Source organism: Suricata suricatta, chromosome 6, assembly GCF_006229205.1.
Source record: "Suricata suricatta isolate VVHF042 chromosome 6, meerkat_22Aug2017_6uvM2_HiC, whole genome shotgun sequence".
Classification (NCBI taxonomy): Eukaryota; Metazoa; Chordata; class Mammalia; order Carnivora; family Herpestidae; genus Suricata; species Suricata suricatta.
The window spans coordinates 112,643,264-112,661,581 of NC_043705.1; the positions used below are offsets into that span (position 1 = coordinate 112,643,264).

The window sequence follows — 18,318 nt, forward strand, 5'->3', positions numbered from 1 at the left end:
GAGATCCAAGAGCAGTTGGAGTAGAAATAAGCGGTCGTATTAAATAATTCCAGTTACAATGTTTACTTTAGCAAATTTTACAAAAACATATGTCAAATGAACACGCCACAGGCTCCTGTCCCGGGGCCTTAGACTGTGCATCTGTACAAGGCTGGGATCCAACCTCCCCTGCTAATGAGGCACGGCCTCTTTCTGGGTCGGATGGGGTGGCTGCATGAGAAGCGGGTACACGGCGTATCCAGTCGGGGAGCATCTGCTGTTGTTTCAAAGAACCAGGAGGAAGAAAGGTTGCCTGTCACAGTGGGAGGACTGGAGTGGATATCTGACATTTTCAGGGCTTCTGGTTGTACTTGGAAAATGCTTCTGTATTTAGGGAGAGTTCCACATTCGGGATCCTTGCCTTCTCTCAAACACTCAGCTTCTCCTCCAGAAGCTAGTGGTCAGGGCTTACACTCCACGGTGAGCGAGGCTGATTCGGAGTGGAGCAGAGCAGCCCTCCCAGTCGGCTGGTGAGGTGGCTGCAGGGATCTGGAAGGGCCCGCTGCTCACAGGCCAGAGGCCTCAGGGCTGGGGGTGGACACAGCGTACAGAGTCCCTGGTATTTCATGTTTGATGGGGGAGGCATCAGGGGTAGCCGTGAATACTGGTGTTCTGCAAAGTTTCTCCTTGAGCCTGTTTTTGCAACAATCCCAAGAAGAACCTGACAACTTTTAAGTGCTCACTTTTCTGCTTCAACCACTGAGACTGAATTTTGTTGTTTCCCGGGATGCTTGTACATTACATTTTCACATATTAAAAATACTCATCCCAACTCATAATAAAACAAACATAAATTCAACTGTAAATGCATGCTGTTTTCAACTGTCAGATTGACAAAGATAGAAATTGTGATTTGTTGATTGATAAAGGGAAACATTATATATTTCCCTCTCATATGCTACCATTTGATATAATGCTTTTCTTTAATTAAAAGTTTTAAAAGTTAAGTATTCCTTTCCCTAAGAGGTAACCTTCATTCACATTCCCATTTTCACTTTATTTTTTTCTGTTTGATTATTTATTTATTTTGAGAGGGGGACAGAGTGTGTGTGGGCGAGAGGGGGCGGGGCAGAAAGGGGGGAGGGATAGAATACCTCGAGGGCTGTGCACTGACAGTCCCAATGCAGGGCTCTAACTCATAAACTGTGAGATCAGGAGCTTAGCCGAAATCAAGGGTCGGACACCCAATCGACTGAGTTCCCCAGGGCCCTCCCATTCTCAATTTCATACCTTTCTAGGATCCTGTCATATACTTTTCACTCAGCAACAGCTTATATCCTAAAGAAAAAAAATACAGATTTTTTAGCATTATTTTACAAATGCGAGTTTTAGGAAAAAAAGGGAAAAAGCATATTTCCTAACTAATTCTCTAAGAAGTAAAACACAGAGCATACTAGAAGTAGCTGTTTTTTTTTAAGATACTGCAGGAAACACAAAAGCATATAGAACCATCCTGATGTACTAAGAAGAGTTGTAATGTAGTTGGGAAAGAAGAAGACATAATCACATAATCAGTTGTATACTCATAAAATATTTAAATGTAACTTGAAGCCAACAGTGAAGGTCAAGTCACAAAGCTATAAATTATTAATTGTCAAATTAAACCTGGGGACAGTATGAGTTCAGAGGAGACCGTTTGGATATTTTATTGTGGTGACACAAGCTTCCCAGAAATGTAGTGGCTTAAACCAACAGTGCTGTCTCCCAATCATGCGGCAGGGAGTTCAGGCAGGGCTCAGACAGCCAATTCTTCTCCTTGGAGTATCAGCTGGGGTCACTGCATGGTACCCAGCTGGGGGCTGGCCTTGCCTGAGGCTCCAAAAAGAGACTGTCACAAATCTAGCGTCTTCCTGCTCCCTCCACATGGCATCTCATTGTTCCTGTCCCTCTCTGCAGTTTGGGCGGCTTACTGCAGCGTGTTGATCTCTAGGTAGTCATACTTCTTTCCGGCAGCTGTCTTGTAAGAATGAGAAGGAAGTAGATGCTCTTGTGGTTTGGATTTGGAAACACACAATGTTACTTCTGCCATGTTCAATAGATACGAGAGGTCACAGAGACCTCTCAGCTTAAAGAAAGGAAACACAGGGCTCTCTTTTGCCCTCAGTACAGCGCATGGTGGGGACAGTGTCAGAGTATTGTGGCCATATTTAGTTCATCATGAAAAGAAAGGTCAATTTGGACTAGAAAGGTCAGAAAAAGCTATACAGGGAAGGTTTTATATAAGCTAGTTTTAAAGACGATAGAACATTTGAAAAAGTGAAGTGGAGATAAGGCCAAACATATTAACTATCTAAATATAAAACAGTTAACAATAGGGAAAAGACTGTCGAATGCTTAGCAAAGAAAGAATTATATTTCTTTTTTCTCGATTTATCTTGCTGTAACAACAAAAGCAATGGTGGGAATTAGCCTCAGCGTGGGCAAGTCACTTTTTCCTGTTCACCAACACATTGATTCAACTCAGAAGTTAATTTTTCCTTAAATGAGGTCAGCTCATTTGAAATAAAGTGAATTTGAGGTATTCCCCAGGACCATTAGGACCACACGGGGAAGGTCAGTCAATGGTCAGCTTGTTTGGAGAAGTGCTCACTGTTCAAACTCAAAAGGTGTAGACAAAGGATAGTAGTTAATCCTGAGACAGGATTCAGGGCAGCAAGACAAGAGTGTGATTCAGCAACCATTGATCAGGCAATTTGGGTTTAGCAAGCTTGGTCAATGTCCCAGGTGAGTCCAGGATGTAAAATCTTAATCCTACAGGGTCTCTTATAAGGCTTTGTTTAGAAAGGGTAAATCATCGTTACCATAATTTTCTCAGTGAGAAGGATTTTTCCTGAGATTTGTAGTCCATAGATAATTAGTTCTCTAGAGTATGTGTGCGTGTGTGTGTGTGTGTGTGTTCCTTTTTAAAAAATGTTTATTTATTTTTGAGAGAGTGAGGTGGGGGAGGAGCAAAGAGAGAGGGACAGAGGGTCTTAAGTGGGGTCTTTGCTGACAGCAGCCAGCAGAAAGTGGGGCTGGAACTCATCAGGATGACCTGAGAGAAGTCTGACCTTCAGCTGACTTGACCCATCCAGGTACCCTCCATGCAGCCTATTTTGAACCCAGTGCCTGACCCTTGGCAGAATATTTAACATTAACTAGATATTAATATGCTTAATGAATCGTGTTACTCATATTCTCTTAACACCAATTTAAATAATCTACACTTCTCGGAAATTTTGCCTATATAATATTAAACCAGAAGCAGGCATACTTTAGAAATAAACCAATTCAAATTTAACCATTCCTCAGTAAAGTGAGCATAGTTCTTGTTTAGCACTTCAGTTTTCAAAATTTGTACCTCACATTGTCTTTAAAATTTTTTTGACAGCGATATATAATAAATTTATGAATACCAAACCTGGTGTTCTCACAACAAAGGAAGAGGGAACAAGATTCATGAGAAATACTTAAAATCTTTTCATGAGTTCTAATACCCCGGAGAATCATCACATCTTAACTGCTCTTTTGTTTAACATAGATTTCTCCTCCCCTCTCTGATAGCTTTTAGTTTTATTTTATTTGGTGGGGAGCACTGAAAATTCCAAGCTACAGCCTTGTAGGGTAACAGTATTATCTTAAAACGGTGTTCGAGTTTGACGAAGGTCAACAGGCTTGTGCCATTTACACGGTTATCTACTTTCGGTAGTTTTTGTTTCTTGACCTCTAGGTGGCTCTTTTTTTTAAAAGCTGTTAGGCAAAGCAAACAAAAGGAAAAGAGAAGCAGACACGGTGGGGCCTTGGGACTCGGGAACAATCTATAGAGAACCAGTCAAGCCTTCAGAGATTGGAGGGGAGGGTGTGTGCGATTGGAGAGCGGAGAAAAGTGGTCCAGGATGAGGGCAGCCTGATAGCGCCTACCTCCTGCGCAGACATAAATCCCCTTAATAACCCAGGGAGGTCCCGGGGGAGCGGAAAAGTGTTCTCCATCCTCTCATCTGTCTCATCAAAGTAAACAAGTGAACCCTGCTTCGGACGAACTGCACTGATCAGTCCGTAGACACACACACACACACACACACACACACACATTAGGAGTGAATAGACGGGAGGCGGGCTAGACATCACCTGCCGAGTTCGGAGGTGGCCCCTGCACAGCCGGACGCGCCTGGCGCCGCCGGCGTGCTGCATAATGGATGGAGGACCGGGCGCAGCGGGGGGCGGCGGGCGCCAGGCGCCGGGAGCGCGTCCCCCGGGAGGAGGGCAGGGCGCCTGGGCCCCTCCCACTCGGCCCTTAGTGGCGAGTCCCGCCCCCGGGCCCGGCAGTGGCGCCGGGGCCCCGGCGAGTGTGCGCCGGAACTTCGACCACCGACGGCCGTGCGCGGGGACCGCGGCTGACCCGCCGGCGCCATGCGCGCCCTGCCCTGCCTGCTGGGACCCCGGGGGCCGCTGCCGCTGGCCCTCCTGTGTCTCCTCGTCGCGGCGCGCGGGAGCTTGGCGGACGGCCAGCCCTCAGGTGCGGTGGCTGCAGGGCCCGGTGGGGCGGGGAGTGCTCAGCGAGGGACGCGCGAGCCTCGGTCCCCGTGGGCTGAGGGCTGGGTGGGGAGAGGCGCGGGGATGCTGCAGACCGCCGGAGCCGAGCGGCGGCCGCCTGCGTCCTTTGGCCGCGCTTGGGGTGTCCCAGCCGGACGAGGCGACCGGGGCGGCCCGGCTACTCCGCCCCGGGGAGGGAACCTGCGAACGGAGAGCGCCCCGCGGGTCGGGGGCGTTGGTAGTCGGGCAGGTCTGGGTGTTCCTGGTTCGAGGGCGGCCGGGTGTGGGGGTGCGGGCGGGAGCGAGGTACCCGCTCTGCAGTCGAGTGGCAGGATTTCTGAAAGCCGCGTTCCCCAAGGCCAACTCCCTTCTCTTGAATCGGTCGTAGGTTTAAATAGCACCTCCCTGCCTGGCAGGTGGGTTGGCCTTGAGGATGTTTTTGAGAGCTGAGGTGAAATAACCTCGTAACCACAACCACTCAACCTACTCGTTGGTTAGTGCGCGTATCTTTTACCATGGTCTCTGAAAACGAGGTGTTCGTGGTTTTGGTTCTAATTGTGTCAGACACTTTGAAACAGGGATCTGTGTGCAAAACATTTCCAAAAACCAATACCAGATTTGACATTGTAATTTCACCTGTTTATAATAACTTGTCATGTTGAAAGTATTTCATCCAACCTACTTTCTAATGCAGGTTTCTGTATTACAAATTTCAAAGTGTTACCAGCTAATTAGGACAACAGACTGCCTTTCGGGTTGACAAATACTGCCTATCATCAACTAAAATTAAGATATTCTACCCAAGACTTTCAAACTTTCATAGGAATTCACCTTTAGGAGCTTATAGCCTGTAGATGTTTTGTAACATATTATAAAGATGGAAGGATAATCAAAGGATACGATTTTTCAGTTTATATAAATGTCCTTTAAAAGGCCTATTTGTTAACTTGGACAAAGCATTTTGCGTTGCTTCAGTTCCAAAATATTCAAGCCCCACTTCCTAGCCACGTACCTCTTTTTCATTCCTACTACTTATAAAAATGGTCAAGGACTTTTTAACCCCCCCCCCCCCCTGCCATTCACTCCTGGTTCACCGGAGGCTATTGAAGCTCTGAGGGCCAATGCATGCTGGGTAAGTCCTGTGGTTCTCCACTTGGCTCTATGTTAGAATTATCTCCGAGCTTTGCAAATACTGATACCTGGATCCTGCCCTCGAAACTTTTGATTCGGTTGGTCTGGGATTTAGGCTGGGCTTCAGAGATTTTAAAAGCTCCCATGTGCAAGCCTAAGCCAGTTGAAAACCACTGCTTTAAAATTACAATGGCCTAGAGAGTGCTCCATTGGGTGAATATTTATACTGCTGGTAGCATGAGTCAGGTTTAAGTTGGCATTCGGAGTAGATTTCTGTAGAGAAATAAGTAGGAAACAAATGAAGGTGGAATAAGTTAACGAAGTTGTAAATCAATGGGAAGATATATGTTCATATGGCAATTTTCTCTGTATGTATAAAGTGTCAGTCCTGGCCTTTCCCCTCTACTTAAACTAAAACTGTAGAATGAGGTACTGTATGAAAGGCATGAGGTTAGCATCTCATTTTAAGGCACAATTAAAAATTGTGAAGCGACCTCATTTCCTTTTATAGAATCTGTATTGATCTCTGTGAGATTCAGTTTTCTCTTTGGTAAAAGCTATTGTGAAGTTTGCTGGCTATTTTTTATGCTGGTGCTTTGAATTACTTGGAAATAGGTATTCTTATGAGCCTAAGATGTTGGGTCAAATTTTAATAATAAACATGGTTATAATTTATCATAATATTTACTGTATAACAAGCGGGCCAGACTTTTGCGTGGTGCAGTAGACCGCCCTGTGGGTTAGCTTTTATTGTCCCTGACTTTCAGATGAGGACATTAGACTTTAGAGAGGTTAAATAATTGCCCAAGTATATAAAGTTATTTAAGCAGTAGAACAGGAAATTGAGCATTGTTCAGTCTGACTCCAATGCCTGTTTTCTTTATTTTTTTAGTTTTTTTTAAAGTAAGCTCTAAGCTCATTGTGGGACATGAACTCATGACCCTGAGATCAAGGGTCGCATGCTCTACCAACTGAGCCAGCCAGGAACCCCCTCCAGTATGTTTCCAATGTTCAGTTGTCTCTCTGGGATAACTGGGTATGTGGCCGGAAGTTTGGAAACACGGTGAGAACATGGCGTATGGATTTATATGCTTGACTCGAGCGGAAGGGCGTGCTAACACACTTTGATTTCTAGAATAATGTTAGGGAAAAGGACCCACTTTAATTCTTTTAAGCTATTTCAATTCAATAAGAAATGTAAAGTCGCTTTATTAAAGCAAATATCAGATCAATGGGAATATTTAAACATCTTTAATATTACTCTTACGTGGAACAAATTGAGGCAATGGGTCATGTTTATTTTGAAAAGTATGTTTGCAAGGGAAACATTTGAAATGATTGTTTTTAACTTCTGGGGGACATTGCGTATATACGTTGTTGGTCAGCCACCTTCCTTTCTAGAGATACTCCCCATCCCACACAGACAGCAACCATCTAGTCATAAATATTTATTAGAACGGGTGTAATTGCAGCACCTATGTGCGTCTGACATTGCGTTAGTCTAGATCTAAGTAGAAAACAACTTGAGCAATTTTTTAGCAGTTTTGAGCCATTTTTTAAACGATTTAAAGGGATGGATTAACTATAAGCTTATCTTTAACAGAGTTGCATCTGATGCATTAAAATCTTGATCCTAAATTATCATCACAATTAAAGTTATATTAACATTTGTTAAGAATTAGTTCAACTGGCTCTTCCTCTTCTCGTTCTTTGGTCCTTGCCTCTTGTTCCCATCTTCTCTTTCTTCTAGAAAAGGGTCCTATGGTCATTAGGTTGGGAAATGTAGGGAGGCAAACTCTCTTATTGGGGGAAGCCAGAGGATCGCAGGTCAGGGCATGAGAAGCTGAGCCAGGTCAGGACGGCGTCCAGGTAGGGGAGTGGCCTCCTGTGGATTGTCAGAGCCTGAGTCCAGTGAGGTGGGTCTTCTTGCGGAGGGGTGGCCTAGAGCCAGGTCTCACAGCGGAACAGTGTGACAGGGGCTTCTAAGCGGCGGCAGCCAGGCATTTGCTATCTGATCTTGATCAGGGGGTGTAGGTAAAGCTCGAAGAAGAGCAAACAGTGCAGGATGTTGGAGCCTGAGTGGGTGAGAAAGACATTTCTTTGAGGCCAGGAGTCAGTGGAAGGTTAGTTACATACAGGACGATTAAGCAAATAAGTAAAACTAGTAGGGATAAAAGGATGCAGGTTTTTCTCTACAGCAGAAGGAAATGAAGAGGGAAAACTAGAATGAACCTCGCAGTGCCGATTGCAATTGACACATTAGCACACATTTATGACTTTTAATCTATGCCTATCTTTCATGTGTGTACTTATATAAATAGATGCATAGGTATAGATGTGTATGTGTGTAAGTATAGTGTAATGTATATACATCACATATATCTAAATATGTATGTATATTATACCTTTTACATATACACAGTTAATGTCACATGTGTGTGAATGAATATACATGCATGCATTAGCTCTGCCCACAGAGGTAGAACACTGATTTCCCAATAGTGATGACCATACTTAGCAGTCAAATTTTGATTCCATACACTATATGGGTAACTGGGACCTCCTGAAGAAGTGACTGATTTTATTTATGAAAAGGGAAGAGAAAGTATAAGATAAGCCGTGAACTTCTTGTGCCAGGAAGCAATGAAGTACTCAGAGTGATGGGCCATGTCAAAAAGGCAGAAGAGCCAGAGAGTGACAAACCTGGGGCAAACTGAGCATCAAAATCAGTACTGATACTAATGGACTAGTACCCATTAGTATCCACTGGAGGGTGCGCATTGACTAATACAGGTATTCATGATACATACTGATGTAAATGAATCAAATCAATTGTAAGTTTGGTGAGGCAACAAAATATTACATAGTTTTAAAGGTACTTCCCACAAAATAGGTAAAGTTGTATTGATGAAAAGGGAAAAAGAACAACTTTAGAGGGAAGAAGCCTTTAATTTAATGATCAAAGTGAAAACCATCAGCAAAGAGGATTAAAAATTGTGAGCCATCTGATAGGATGGGATGAGAACACAACATCACCTTGGTGATATATTTGCCAGAGGTCTACTCCGAATCGAATCATGGTCAACATAACTATTGGTCATAAAAGTCAAGAATGACTAAAGCTGTTCCTGAGTGAAGGAGAACACAGGGACATGGCAGCTGAGAGCATAATTCTGAAGTGCCATGTTTAAAAATCACATCTTAAGGACTTTCGTTGAAATTTCCATGAGATGTGGGCTGAGATGGTAATGCATTAAGTGTTAACTTCCCAACTCAATGGCAGGGTTGGGGTGGCGTGAGGGTTATATCCTGTGTAGGGAATGTGGAGTCATGCTTCAGAGGGGGCAGGGCTTATTCTCCCATGGTTCAGGGAAAATATTACTCTGTACTTGAAACTCTTCTCTTTGACATCATTTGAAAAGGAAAAAGAATTTCAACTCTTGAGGCCTGGGTGACTCAATTGGTGAAGCGTCTGACTCTTGATGTCAGCTCAGGTCATGATTGCACGGTTTGTGAGTTTGAGCCCTGCATTGGGCTCTGTGCTGAGACTGCGGAGGCTCCTAGTGATTCTCCTTCTCTCCCTCGGTCTCTCTGCCCCTTCCTCTCTCTCTCTCTCTCTCTCTCTCTCTCTCTCTCTCTCTCTCACTCTCACTCTCACTCTCACTCTTTCTGTCAATAAACAAACAAATAGACAGTGAAAAAAGAATTTCAACTCTTCTGGGAAAGCTTCAGTTAACATGACATTAAGCCACAATGAGAGTTGATAAATTGTCATTATATAATTAAGTATCATTTTTCACAGGAGTATTTGTTCTTAAAGATTTTAAGTGTGGAGGCTGTTTGTACTGGATTGTATTCTCTTGAAATTACTTTCGTATCACTGGCATCCGTATTTCACGATATAATGTGAACCATAGAAATAAAACAACTTAAGACACACACAGTGACTGACATAGAAGGAAAAAACCTCAGGACACCTGGCTGGCTCAGTCAGTAGAGCATGTGACTCTTACTCTAAGGATGCAAATTTGAGCCCTACACTGGGTATAGATTACTTAAAATAAAATCTTAAGAAGAAAAGAAAAAACCTCACAATGAATATAATAAACTTCTCATTCCTGATAAAACATAGTCACTGTTCACATAAAGTATCTCAAATAATATATTGTTAGTGTAGAAATAATAGATGTTTTCTTTGAAAATGGTGTTTTTCTTTTATTTGGAAATAATGTTTCCCTGCAATTTTGAAGTTGTGATTATATCGGGGTGCCTGGATGGCTCAGTCGATTAAGCATCTGACTTTGTCTCAGGTCATGATTCACGGTTCATGTGTTTGGGCTCTGCATCAAGCTCTGTGCTGACAGCTCAGAGCCTGGAGCCTGCTTTGGATTCTGTGTCTCCCTTTTTCTTTGCCCCTCCTCCGTGCATACTCTGTCTTTCTCTGTTTTAAAAATAGTCATTAAAAATATTTTTTAGAATTTGTGATTATATTATTACTAATATATCTCTACTCCAGAGCTAGAATCTTTTTTTTTTGTAGTCTTATAATTACATAGTTCTGACACCCTGAAAGAAAATTTATATATATCATTTGATTGATCTTGAAGCCCAAAGTGCTTTCTTCTTGTAGCCAGGAGCCTGGAGCTAGCTAATAGCTATAATAGATATCCTGGTTTGCATTTCAAAACTCCATCCAGCCCTTAGTGTCTCTCTGTCCTCAAAAGTCCCCTGGCAGGAGGATGTGGCTAGCGGAAAAAAAAGAAAAAAAAAAGTGCTCTAAAATTTCTACACCTAAAGTGTATAGAACAGGACCTCCGGGCCACAGGGCCATTTCAAGATTACTAAAAATAATCACATTGAAGAATCAGAGTTAAGGATGTTCTTGTTTTGAAAGCAAAGTTTCTCAACCTTGACATTATGACATTTGGAGCTGGATAATTCTCCATTGTGGGGGGCTGTCATTGTAGAATGCCTTGCAGCATCTCTGGCCTCTCTTGTATCATGGATGAGTTGTGTCTCCAAAAACCGTATGTGCTGGAGTCCAGCTCCAGCAGGTCCAGGGTTCCCCTGCAGGATGGATGGTGTTGGCGAGAGAGAGTGAGAGAGCCTCAAGTTTCTTTCTGATCACCAGGCATCTCTGGCAGGCGTCTCTGCCCTTCTGACAGGCATCTCTGCTCTGTCTGGTTCTCAAGCTTTATTTATGGTGAAAGGTACAAGGACCAGAAAGAGCAGTAAATGATTTCTCATAGATAATTTTTACAATTTTCTAGGACCTGGGTTCTGCAGAAGTTACAATTCTAGTAGTAATGATTGTCATAAAAAAACTTAGCGCAGACACTCATGTTGTCATAGGTATGTTTTATAAAACCTCAGGTCTAGCCTTAAGGAAGTGACCTTTTACCAAGAGGCAAACAGCATTGTTTAGTAAAGGTCAGTTTTTTCTCTCTTTTTTTTAAATTTATTTTTTTTATTATTTTTTTAAATTTTTTTAATGTTTTATTAATTTTTGATACAGGAGAGACAGAGCATGAGAGGGGGAGGGGCAGAGAGAGAAGGAGACACAGAACCAGAAGCAGGCTCCAGGCTCTGAGCTAGCTGTCAGCACAGAGCCTGACGCGGGGCTCGAACCCACGAACGTGAGATCTGACCTGAGCCGAAGTCGGAGGCTTAGCCGACTGAGCCACCCAGGCGCCCAAGGTCAGTTTTTTATGAGTAAGGGTCATTAGACTGTTATAACTCCATGAGAAAGTTCCCAGATAAACAGGTTCTCAGGAGACATAATGCCTGTTCTCACAGTCCCAAAGATGATTGATACATTTTACTGCAGTAGTGACTTTTACAAAGGCATTCAGGCCCAGAAGGTAGTCAGTTATTAGTAATTGCTTAGGGGAAAATTATATGTTGCCTTAGGGTGTATCTAGTTTATTCATCTTTTCCCTGACCAGGTGCAATCACGCCTCAGGGACAGGGCAAGGGGACAGGCTGCTCCTGACACTAATCAGCAAAGCACTCCATGGTTTGGTGCCCAAGCAGAAATGAAAGTTTCAAGAGGGTAGATTTTGGTTACTGTCTGGGGGCAAGAGACCATGCAAACTTGCTGTACCCTCACCAGGAATTTTCACTCTACCGGTAGGTTCAGATAGTTCCCAGCAGATATGTTCAAATCCTGTTGGTACCCATGAAAGTGACCCCATTTGAGTAGGGTCTTTGTAGACATACTCAAGTTAAAATGAGGTCTTATGAGATTAAGAGAGACCCTTGGCCCAATGACTGTGGTCTTTTTGAAAGAAGTGGGAGGTTTGGATACAAACACACACAGAAGAAAGAGGGCCCTGTGAAGATGGAGCCAGAGACTGGAGTGATGTAGCCACCGAATGCCAAGGATCACCGGCAACTACCAAAAGCTAGGAAGAGGCAAGGAGGGGTTCTTCCCGAGAGCCTGCAGAAAGGGCAAAGCCCTGCACTTTGATTCAGCCTTCTTACACAACTGTGAGAGAATAAACATCTGTTATGTTAAGCGGCTAAATTTGTGGTAATTTGTATGAAAACTACTGTCACCTATTAGATACAAGTAGCGACCTCCTCCATTTTGTGACCTCCAGAATGTCTGCAGACATAGCTGGATGTCCTGTGGAGGGCAAAAGTCAGCCCCACCTGACATTTGAACAGAATGTCAGTCTTCTCGAAGAATAATCTAGTGGGTGAAACATTCAACAAACCCACAGGCTTTAGAAAGAGCAGAAATCCTAGTCAAACCTTTGGGATTTTATTTTTTAAGAGTTTTATTTGGCCTAAGTTTCACTGTTAAAATATCTTAATAGCCATTTAGAGGTAGTTTGAAACAAGAGTTTCAACACTGCCCTTCAAAATGTATTTTATTTCAATAACCACATTTAAAAGAAAAGAAAGGATCAATTTGTTTATATTTCAATGCAACCAAATTTTAAAAACAGTTTTACAAGGCTGTGTAAAAGTGCACACTGTTTTTCATTAAGCTTTTTAATTGTTCTTCAGTGTTTTGTTTGTTTTTGCTTGTCTACAACTGGCCTTTTTGTCCAATGGTTCTCATTCTATGTAGGAAAAATAGGCATTCCGTGTTTGTTTTTTAATCTGCCTTTGACTTATAAAGTCTGACTTATAAATGTCCCTATCAGAAATTTCTCCCCTTCTTTCTACTATTGCTGTTACGGACAAGGGATAGGAATACCATATTCCTCAAATCCAGAAGTAGAACTCTAAGCACTGTTTATTGGAAATATTGGTAATTGGATACTTTAATGCTATAGTTTAGTCATATCATGGCTCAAATGGCTTTTGCAATTTGGCATGGGATCTTATGGTTATATATAGCGTTGCTTCCATGAGGAAATATATGCTGAGTTCCAAACCTCTGTTTTATAAATAGTATATATTATCCATTCCTAGGGTATAGTCTTTTTGTAATTGGGCTGCACATTTATAATGCTGTGTATCAGAGAATGCTAAAATTAAGATTTATTAAAAATAATGTATGCATATTGATAGCAATCAATACATTATATGGAGGAGAGAGAAAAAGAGAATGATATTTATCCTAATCATGGCTTTTACTTACACCTTTCTCTGAATGAAGTCCTTCCAAGATTGTAAAATATAATAAAGAGATTTGGGGGGGGGACTTAGAGAAAAATCTCTATTCTTAAACAGAGATATGGTTGAACCTATTTTCTGATTTAGATGAAAGCAAATCTTAAGACCCAATGCAGTGTTCTAGTGTTACTTATCCTCTTTTTCCCCCTATTTAAATGGAGCTCCAGAATTAAATATGTGAAAATGTCATCTTAATATTTTAAGTGGAAATTATCACATGTTTATTTCATTTAAAAATGTTAATGCATAAATTATAAACCCATCTGACAATGCCTATTTTAAAATGTACTCTATGAAAGATATTTAAGTAGAGACCATTTTGCTGTTTTACATGAACCTAATAATAGGTGAAAATTAGGATGTTATTCAGTTCTTTGATGCAACACCCTTAGGCCCCATCACCCCTGCAGAAGGAGAGAAATCTTTAATCTTTAGAAAAACTATTAGATGTTACTCTTCTGTGTGGCATTTTTGCCACTACCTATAAAAGAATGCCAGGTGGAAAGTCCCTAGCAGTGATGAAGGAGGGTCAGCGGGACACCTGGAGGAATGTGTGCCGTGGCCTTGGCACCAACACTCAATCTTAAACAACTTACGTGATGCTTCCTTTTTCCTCCATGAAATGAAACCCCAGATAACAAGTCAGAGGCAGAACTTGGATTAGGATACACAATTCCTGCCTCTCCACTTTGAATTTCTTTCTGTGACTCAGCCTAATCCTTTCGGGGAAGTATTCTAACCACCTCTGCCTGACTGTCCTGCCACTTTCCTTTAAACATCAAACCCAGCTGAGGCGGCCTCCTGCCAGTGTCCTCATACCGAAAGCAATAAGGGTTACGTTCCGCTCTTTTGATTAAAAAAATCTCGTGGCTAAACAAAGGGACTTCTCACTTTTACTATTGTGTCACTTTCCAGAGACTGCCCTGCCTTTTCCCACTCGAGACGTTCGTGTACCTTGCCTCTTAAAGGGACTTTTCCTAGGGCAAAACATCACAGGAGTTACACGTGTTCTTTGGCATTGGGCTTGTTCAGTGGAATCCAGAGCCTGAGCAAGACAAATGCTTTAGAGGGGATACAGAGTTGGGAGGCAGGTGGTAGCTGGTCTCTGGATGTCTGTATTTTTAATATATGCACTGGCGGTGGGGAGTGGTCACAACAGCTGGCACATTCTGAAGCCACCCAAACTCCCTACTCTCGAAGCCTGGTTTGTCTTTTTCCTCCTATCCCGTCAGCTTCTGTAAGCTTAGATTTCACCCGCGCCAAGCCTAGACCTCTCTTCTCTTCCATCCAGGCCCTGATATGAGAGATGGCACAATGACCCCAGGATGCAAGCTCGTCTCCCTGGCATTACCTGCACCGCTGTTCTGCCACCAAAGTCCCTCAGACGTAAATCCACCTTCACACTCTGCAGCTTGCGTGCCAGTTTGGGGAATACATAGGCTAGTTATAGTCAATACTACAAAAGGATGGCAGTCTGAAATTTTAAGGACTCTCGATCACAAATTGTGGGCTTAATCGATATTAGTATGTCTGTGTTGCCCCATAGGGACCAAGTTTACTCAGCTTCATAGTCCTCACCAGCATAAGCATGTATCAGGCACTGTACCTATTTACTTACTTAAGAGAAATAAGAATAAGAAATAAAACACTTTTTTCAGCTTAAATCACGTTCTTATTGCTGTTGGTGGTGTGAATACTACTACTACTAATACTAATAAACGACCTGAGACAGTCTAATATCTGATATTTATTAGACTATTTCATATCATTTATTAGTATCATTAGTGATATTATTTTCAAAGGATTATGGGCTTTCTTAGGGGAAAGAATGTGGTGGGAACCCTCACAATGGTGCTCAGCTCTGCAGTAGGCTAGGCCAAGATAAGAGAACTCCGGAGCAAGGAAGCAAAGATTTCTAAGTTGATGTTATGCAAGTTTCACAGAACAGATGATATAGAGCAGCTCATTCCTTGCCATCCGCACCCTCCTGGAGGCCGATCCACAAGTCAATCACATCCGCCTTCACCTTCCTGACGTATTTCCTCCTAAATACAACCTCTAAGTGAGCTATGCCCAAGAATGGAAAAAACAATATATATATTTTTTTTATCAGGAGAAGAATGATGATAAGAGCCTTTTTGGCTCTTTGTGTGTGTGTGTGTGTGTGTGTGTGTGTGTGTGTGTGTGTTTGAGGAGACAGGGAAAGGAGGGGGAGAGAGAGAAAGAAAGAGAGAATATAAATGAATGCATATTAGAATATTAGATGTGGGTAGAAGAAATGTTTTTTATTTCTGATAGCCCAGGGAGAAACTCAGGGCATATTTTCCTTTATAATCATTGTCAGAGGGTGGTATGATTTACATATTAATTTCATTAAAGGATTAAGGAGGAAGTGCACTGTACCTTCCAAAGCTGCATTGAAGTGATTGAACCTTTGGAGCACAGCTTATTGGAGAGCTGGGTTCTGCTCGGTAGATTTTTTATTAGGCAATATTGTAAAAGCTATGTGTAAGCTGAAGCCACAAAGGTGATCCAACCTTGATCATATTTTTCATGCACACAAGAAAAGAACTGGAAATCTAATCTTAAGCTAGGAGTAAGTTTCTGAGCAGAGTATTAAGAAAGTGAAATTAAAAAAGTCTCAGGTTTAATTTAAATTGAATGAGATGTTTAAAGAATGCACCCAAGACTACAGTCATAAATAAGCCTGTTTCCCTTTTCTGACTTACTGGATAGAGTTGGGTTGGTTTTCATGGGAGCTAAGTTCAGGTGCCTCAAAGGCAAAGAAACAGTAGCCAGAATACGCTCTTGAGGAGAGTGGCCCAGGTGGAAATGGAAACTTTTTTCTTCAATAAACGTTTTCAAAAGATGAAAGAAGCGACAGAGGAAAACCAAAAGTCAGTTTGTCAGACAGCTGCTGGGTCTCTAGCTGGAAGACAAACAGCAGAAAACTTCACTGTATATTCATTCTATCTTCTCTGTCTTCTTTTTATACCGTTCATTATGTTTGTTCACTTGTCTTCTTTCTGCCTCTTCATGTCTGCCTTTTTTCTGCCACTCTTACCTAATTCCTCAATGTCTTCATCTATGTTTTAGAAAGAAACTACAGATGGTGGGCTAAGACAGTGAATTTTTTAAATCACTTATATAAATCAGTAGAGATTTTTCAGTAAAATAAAAAAAGAATATAAAAAAGTTGGAAATTTGGTCACATTTAGTAACTCCATATATTTCTGAACCTCTGGGAGCATTTGAGACCTAGTTCATTGGAGCTTCCTGAAACATTGTTTTTCATTAATAGTATACAATATAACATTTTAGCTGTTACATATGAGCTTGTTGTTACTTCTTCTTGATAATAATATGTAATCAATCACCTGTTCTTTTTCTTTCAGCTTCACCTTTTACAAGTCTACCCACCCATGGAGAAATGATGACAAAGTATTCTAACCTTTCCTTGGAGACTCCTGACATATCACTGACCGGTAAATGTATCTCATTTCAAATAGTACAGTGCCCCCCAAAGTTTTTATTTTTAATTAAGTGACTGCATTTTGCCTCATGAAGTATGAATCCCTGCTCATGGTCTGATGGGAGAAACACACCAGTACCTCACCCAATTAGAAGAGAGCATGTAGGAGTCTAATGCAAAACGGGCAGGGCACTTCGTGTTCAGAGAGGGGATAGCAGGTCAGATGCGGAAAGGTTCAGGAGACTCTCTAGAAGAGGGACGCCAGAGAAGAGGAGAAGGTTTGTTTTGATTGGCAGATAGTCTTGTTTTTATCGATTCTTGCTGGTACATCCATCAAATCTCTTTGCATTGAGGGGGGAATTCGGGTATCTCCTAGAAGACCTTTAGACAGGGAAATGAAGATGCTATCAAATGAGTCAATGACAGTGCTAAGGAAAAATAAGTAAAATACTATTTCATCTTGATAATGATATGTAATCACATGTTTATTTTTTCTTACAGCTTCACCTTTTACAAGTCTACCCATCAGAGAAGAAATGATGACAAAGTATTCTAACCTTTCCTTGGAAAGTCATAACATATCACTGACTGGTAAATGTATTGCATTTCAAATAATACAGTGCCCCCCAAAGTTTTTTATTTTTGATTAAGTGACTGCATTTTGCCTCATGTATTAACCCTGCTCATGGTCTGATGGGAGAAACACACCAGCACCTCACCCAATCAGAAGAGAGCATGTAGGAGTCTAATAATGCCAGGAGGGTAGAGGGTTTTGTGTGCACGGAGGGGCAGCTGGTCAGACGTGGGATGGTTATGGAAGATTCTCTCAAAGAGGGACGCCAGGGAAAAGGGAAAGTTTATTTTGATTGGCAGATAGTCTTACGTTTTTATCAATTCTTGCTGCTGCGTCTGTTCAGATCTCTCTGCATCATGGAAGACTGTTAGGCAGGGCAATGAAAGGTGCTATCAAGTAAGTCAATGGCAGTGCGATGGAAAAATAAGTGAAGTGTTCTGTGCTGAAACTCAGCTCTGCTTTCTTTCTCACAGCTTTGGATGTCAGTATTTTAAAAGTAATCTCAAGGTTTTTTTTTAATGAATAAGAGTCTGTTTTAGCAACAATATTAAAGGTATAATTAGAATTTAAAATAAATTAGAATTTAAAATGTAAATCCATTTATTGGGTCAGTAGCATGTTTAACCAATTACCTGTTCAGTCTTTAACTGTCCTTTTGTCTTAAGAACTGTTTCTCTTTTTCTCATACAAAAGGTATGCTTCCCACATCTCCCACCTGATACCAGAGGAGAGTTTGCACTGACCTTTTTTTGGAGAACCTTTGTTGTGACTTTGTACAACTGTTTGTTCTCAGTCTCTATTCCAGTATTTGGAGTTTATCCTTAATTGTAAAAAATAATTGCAACATTTTTGTGTTGTTACCTAAGTTTTTACTTTTTGCACATTCTACTTGTTGATTTTCTTCGTCAGATGAAATGTTTCTTTAAGAGACATCCATGTGACAACCTAAGTTTGCAAATCC

General features: G+C 41.7%; 1 protein-coding gene across 1 annotated transcript in view; it reads left to right on the forward strand.

The window, feature by feature from the left end:
- Positions 1-4,210: 4,210 nt before the first annotated feature.
- Positions 4,211-18,318, forward strand: part of EMB (embigin) — a 44,655-nt gene continuing 30,547 nt past the window's right edge. The window contains exons 1-3 of the mRNA XM_029940915.1: positions 4,211-4,534; positions 16,707-16,796; positions 17,285-17,374. Coding sequence (XP_029796775.1) covers positions 4,429-4,534; positions 16,707-16,796; positions 17,285-17,374 — 286 coding nt within the window. The 5' untranslated portion in view covers positions 4,211-4,428. The remainder of the gene's footprint in view (positions 4,535-16,706; positions 16,797-17,284; positions 17,375-18,318) is intronic.